The 6,000-nt window shown below is 53.9% G+C and overlaps 1 protein-coding gene across 1 annotated transcript in view; it reads right to left on the bottom strand.

Annotated features, from left to right (window-relative positions):
• Nucleotides 1-1,804: 1,804 nt before the first annotated feature.
• LOC119238894 (T cell receptor alpha chain MC.7.G5-like) overlaps nucleotides 1,805-6,000 on the bottom strand; it is a 252,268-nt gene continuing 248,072 nt past the window's right edge. The window contains exons 6-9 of the mRNA XM_054689128.1: nucleotides 5,577-5,828; nucleotides 3,948-3,992; nucleotides 2,951-3,058; nucleotides 1,805-2,346 (exon numbers count right to left, since the gene is read on the bottom strand). Of these exons, the coding sequence (XP_054545103.1) occupies nucleotides 2,952-3,058; nucleotides 3,948-3,992; nucleotides 5,577-5,828 (404 nt within the window). The 3' untranslated portion in view covers nucleotides 1,805-2,346; nucleotide 2,951. The remainder of the gene's footprint in view (nucleotides 2,347-2,950; nucleotides 3,059-3,947; nucleotides 3,993-5,576; nucleotides 5,829-6,000) is intronic.

Below are 6,000 nucleotides of genomic sequence, written 5' to 3'. Positions count from 1 at the left end.
GGAAACCTCTCAGGGGCTGTGCTGACTCTGCTTTCCAGATGGCTTGTGGCCTGCCAGAGCCCTTGTCAGCTACTCCTCAGCTTAGACTGGCCAGTAAGGAGGAGGCTGGGTGGATCCCCTGCCACAGCTGGAGTCCCCAGGTGGCTTTAAGGGTTCAGTGACCAGGGAGGCTGCCATCTGAGGGCCCTGGCTGGCTTGGCCCCACAGGCTCCTTGTCATCCTCATTTGGGACTCTTCTGAGGCCTTGGAGGCGTCTCTCTGTTCCTTTCACTGCCTTCCAGGGTCCCTGCTCCTGTCCCCTGTCCCAGGCCCTCGTTCCTATCTGCTTCCACATCTCTGGAGCCAGCTCTCAGGAGCAGAGCTGCCGCCCCGCCACCCACACGTTCCCGCCTGGATCTTTCGAAGACCAAAATGAATTACCACTTTAGGAGGAAAAAAAGACAAACTAATTTGCCCTAAGTTTTTAACAGTTGATAAAGGCTTGCTCTACTAACACTCCCGGGGGCATTTTCATTTAATTTGGGGAAGACAATGCTTTAATTAAAAGAAATCCCCAATGTGAAATCTCTGGCATGTGTCAGGCTGATGAGGAGGCAGTTTTGAGTTCCTGTAGGTGGCAAACCACCTTTGGGAAGGTGGCACACTCCCAACCCCCCACCCCCGGCCCCCGGCCCTCCATGTGTGAGGATGACCAGATTTCCACAGAGCCCTTTCCTGTTAGTATCTTTAAAGGGACTTGTGTTTAGACTGCAGTGAAAGAAAGACCAGGGGGTTCTGTGACTCGCCTCGGCAGAGCTGACCAGGACATAGCCGTGCTTCTTGGTGCCATAGGGTCAGAGACGCATGGAGCTGGAGGCAGCTGCCAGTCTCACCTGACATTTATAGGGGGTGGCCCTGGAGCTCCTGGAGGGCAGGGGCCTGCCTGGGGCACCCCTGCAAAGAAGCAGGTCTGGATTGTAGCTGGAAGGATTTCCATGTTTCTGCCTGGTATGGTCCGAGACACACAGGTGAACTGTGGAGGCATTTGGGGAGAGGACTGGGCCCACCCTTGGACTGGTAGACACTCTGCTTTGGTCTCGAGTTATCGTTAGGTTGAGGGGTCTCTGGGGTGGAGCATCAATGACTCCAGGAAAGGTGCACTGGCAGCAGGAGGCTCAGGAGAAACCCAAGAGCCCCAGAGAATCACGTCCCGTCCTCTGGGCCATACCTGAGGCATCTGGGTCTGAAGGGAAAGAGTTCATCTCCCTTTTCCTCACCCTCACATCCAGGATGGTGGGGTATAAAATCTGGCTAGGGTCACAATTCCCACCTCTCTGCCCCCACTCCTGGACTGGGCATCCCAAGGGGCTGGACATTGGGTCGGGACTTAGAGAGTTGAGTGTGTGTGGTCCCAGACGTGAGTCTGCGGGACAATGCACAGTTTTAACAGGAATCCAGTCTGAAAGGAAATCTTCCCGGAGGGCAGGAGACTGTGGGTGGCATTTGGGGGACACGTCCTGTGTGGTCCCTGTCTGCCAAGTCTCAACGATAGGCCATGACCACCCGTGTACACGGGCCTCCTGCTCTGGGGGGCGCAGGGAAGTGGCATGCGAACAGAAGCTAGGGGCCCGAGCTTTTCAGTGGGTTTTCCTGGCCCCCAGCTCAAATGGAATTTTAAAAAGTTGACTTAAGCAGCTGTGGGTTAGGTTCCCCGAGCGGCATCGTGGACGAATGTCTTGGTCTCTTTCTGCCCGGCTCGGGATCGACAGCAAGCAGAAAATGACCCCACCCGAACCCAGTCAAACAGAAGCACAGTCTCTGCTCTTCCAAATGGCTTTTAATGAAGTGAGGGCAGCGGGCTGTACAGCGTGGCTCAGATACACAGCAAAGCAGGCCTCGAGAATGAGATCATCTCCCCCGCATCTTGGGGAAAGGGTGATATGTATTTCTTATGAACACTATTTAAAAATATAAACTGCTCACAACATTCTGCAGGAGCTGGAGCCTGGGAGGACCCACTGGGGGGCCATCATCCCAGGGGCCCCAGAGGCAGTCTCTGGGGGAGGGCTCGGGAGGTTCTCCACAGCGAGGAGAGACAGCAGCCGCCTCCGCCTTTGCAGGGAATGTCAGGCAGTGACAAGCAGCAATGAGGGAAGAGAGGGGGTGGCGGCAGAGTTTGGCAGCTCCTTGGCATCTTGATCACAAATATCCCATAGGATCCAGTTGGTGGCGATGCCAGTGGGCCAGAGGGGCAGAGGGAGCCTTCTCCTCTGGGGGGTGGGTAGAGCGCACCTCTGCTTGAAGACGGAGAGGAGAGATGTGAGGAGCAAGGAGCCGGGAGCACGGGGCTCTCACAGTCTTGGTGACCTGGGAGGAGAAAGGCGAGAGGTCAGGCTGGATGCTGAGGAGACCCGGGCAGTGAGGGATGTGATGGGGTTGCCTGCATCTGCAGAGGAACCCAGATTTTTTTTGATGGTGGTGGCATGGGGTGCACATGTGTGCAGTAAGGCCAGGAACGCTGGGGTGAGGGGCATGGAGATGGGGCCAGGAATTGGCTGGCGTCCCAAGAGTACACAGCGCCTGACGAGGACATGCAGGAAGGAGTGGGGCTTCAGGTTTGGCAGTGAAGGGGGTGCCGCAGGAGGCGTGGATGTGAATGGACTCCCATCCTGGGTTTCTCTTACTGCTCTGCTCTTGAGCTGGCGTGGCCTTCATGTTACTTGGCCTCAGCGCCTTCATTTCCAAAATGAGGATACCTTATACTTTCAGGCGTGCCCTGGCGCAACTGGGTGGCTGAAAGTTCCAGGCCACTGTTAGTAACAAGAGGGACTCCAGTAGGGAGAAGACGCAGGAGTTTGGCAGCCTGGATTTAGGGCCTGAGAGCAAGGCCCTGGGGGACATGTGTCTTCAGAGCTTGGGAACCCAGTCTGAGACCCTTGCCCTGCCTGCAGCAGCCCAGCTAGGCGCTCACCTCAGCTGGACCACAGCCGCAGAGTCATGAGCACATTGAACCCGACCATCTTCAGGAAGACGACTCGGAGCCCGGTCACTAACAGGTTCTGGTTGTTTAGGTACATGTCTGTAAAACCAAGGGACCACAAAAGTTACAGCTTGTGCCTCTGCGTCTGCACAGCCCCCGAGGTCATGCCTAGTACTTTCCCCAAAGCATGGTGGGCTTTAGTTCCTGACCTGCCTTTCCCCTTGAGCGTCTGTGCATTTTCCCTCGTAACACATTTGTGCATCCCTCAGGGTAATAGTATTTCATTTCAAAAGGGACATATCAGATACACTTAGTCCTTACTTTAGTTCTGAGCCCCTCAGGGGATGGGGAGGGGGTGGGTGCTCAGAACTTATCACAGGCCCTTGTGTCTGGGCCCCTTCACAGGAATCCAGGGGAAGAACCACAGAAGTATGATTCAGTCAAAATGACTCAAATGGAGATGAATATGGGCCCAAGAGAGGTGGGAGGGGTGTGTGTGTGTGAATTGGTGGGGGGCCCTTGAGAGACAAAATCACTGTCTACATAGACTGTGCTGCTTTTCTAGCAAGAAAACAAAACTCCCTGGTTACTAAGGGGCGAGGGGTGTCTTCAGGGCGACCTGGGTAGTTTAGGGCCATGCGAAAGCCAAAGTCTCACGATGGGCCGCCCAGAAACTATCTTAGCCTCTCCTGATGGCGGAGCCTGGGAGTGAGTCATTGGTGTCATAAAAGTAGAGATTCATCTCCAGAATAAAAGCACGCACCTTCAATTTCCTTAGAATGGAAAAAGAAAGTCAGACACCGAGAGGACTTTGAAGATTCAAGAATGCTGCCAGGGAGCTCTGAGCAGGGCTGCGCTGCTGTTTCTGTGGCTCATAACTTCAGTCCTAGATACACAAATTCCTTCCTCCCTCCCCTTTCCAGTTAGGGTTACTGTGGGTTTGCCCCCTCCCCACTCCTGTCTGAAGCCAGATAGACCCCTCTCTTACCTGTCTCAAAGCCTTCCTCTATTAATGTGGCATTGCAGAAATTTTCTAAAAGGAGAAACAAAGACATTTTCTTAGATCCAGGCTGTGCCAACTCTGCAGCCCATATCGCCTAGGAATTGGGTGGTGAGAGCTACAGCCTGCGTGCAAGCTGTGCGTCCGCACACAAGCGCTTCTTCACAGAGTGATCTGGAGGGAACTCGTTGTAGGTGGGCGACTGCTGGGGAGAGCCACTGGGCCTGGCCGGACCACTGGGCCTGGCCAGACTGACACCCAGGCTTCCAGGAGCCACTTCATTCACATGACAAACATGGGTTGTGCAATATACAACATCCCAGGACACAAAGTCAGAAGGATCCATCAGACACAGACACTGCCCCTGGGTAGGTTCCCACCTGGGGCTATATAGGGGCAGTAGGACATACATGCTTGCAAGATACTTCACGGGTCCCCAAATGTTTTGATCCCTGCACTCCACATTTGTTCCTTTTTTCTCCATCTCAGTAAGCAGCTATCGTTGACTCAGCTGCTCAGGCATAAAATCCTGATGCCTTCCTCGAGTCCTTCCTTCATTTCCTTCTCATCTCAGTATTTTGAACACCAAATACTGGTGTCCACTCGGCTCCCCCCGCTACCACCTGCCTGGGTAGCCCACCATCACCTCCCTGCTGGGACAGAAGCCTTCTGGCTGCCACTCTTGGCTCTTATAATCCATTCCCCACTCAGCAGTCAGAGTGCTCTTTTAAAAAAGTAGCTTAGATGGCATTCCTCTGCGTAGAACCAATCGGTGGCTTCTCACTGCCCTTAGGCGAGTGTCTGCCCGCTCCTGACACGTGAGGCCGTGGGACCTGGCCACACCCGCTTCTGTCTCATTTCCGGGTGCTCTTCCCCTTTCCCACTGTGCTCCTGTCTCAGGCCTCCGCTCCCCTCTTTCCGCGTGGTGTGGCTTGGACCTTCTTATTCTCTGAGTTGCTCAAACAACCTTTCCCTATAGAGTTCTTCCATGACTCTAGCCTTAAAATAGCTACTTCTTCAACTCCAAGTTAAAGCACATGTTACAAGCTGCGATCTAGAGTTCCCTTGGCTCATGAGTGGCTTCTCCAGACTAGACTGGAGCTTCCTCAGGGCAGAGCCCCTCATCTGACTAGTTTGCTCCCACAGTCCAGTGACTAGCATGCTGTGCATGCACAATCAACTTTAGTTGAATGAATGAGTGATTGACTGAGGGAGGTTAAGAAAATCCTTTTGGGTAGGAGCAGGAGGGATGTATTGTGGAGAAGGCCTTAGAACAGGGCCTGGAAGAACAGTAAGGGGCACACAGCCCAAGCAGAGACAGAGCCCAAACTCTAGGTTCTAGAGAACCTAGCATGGGTGAAGCTGAGGCTGGGCCAGTGCCCCCTCCTGCCTCTTTCTCCCATTGATTTTTTGTTCAGGACAGGACAAAAACACAAAGCAGGGCAGGATGGGGCTCACTGGGTGCTCAGTAAAAAGGAGGTGGAGAAGTTTGTTGGCAGATGAGAGGCTGAGATCACCAATATGACTGGCTCTTCGATACCTCTGACCTGAGCCCAGGCAGAAGCAGAGCCCTAAAGCCAGGACACTGAGCTCGCAGGGACATGAGGCCGTGCTCACCTGGGGTGGTGGGCAACTTGTAGGAAGAGATAGTACTACAATCCAGTGGACCTGTGCGGCTCCAGGCCACGGCTCCGTTACTCTTGGACCCTGTGCTCAGCATGTCTAGCACAGTTGGGTTCGTCTTGTAATAATCGTCCTCCTTGTATAGTGTCACGTTGTTGTTAGAATCAAAATCAGTGAAAAGGCAGAGGGTTTTGCTGGATTCGGTGTCTTTCAGCTGGTATGTGACATTTTCAGGGTTCTTTATAACTGTGGAGCAAGAAGATGATGGTTAGGAGATGCTCTTGTTTTTGACTTTGTCCCAACCCGAGCCTGGACCCAGATGTCAGCGATGGGCAAGAGCAGGCCTGTGGGGCTGACAAAGCTCAGGCTTTACACGGGAAAGGGTGTTTTAGAAACCAGCCGCTCGCAGCGGGCTGGG

Source organism: Talpa occidentalis, unplaced genomic scaffold (genome assembly GCF_014898055.3).
Source record: "Talpa occidentalis isolate TD23 unplaced genomic scaffold, MPIMG_talOcc4v2.1 talOcc4.11, whole genome shotgun sequence".
Lineage (NCBI taxonomy): Eukaryota > Metazoa > Chordata > Mammalia > Eulipotyphla > Talpidae > Talpa > Talpa occidentalis.
Note: the sequence above shows the minus strand (reverse complement) of the source record. Positions and strands in the feature narration are given on the sequence as shown.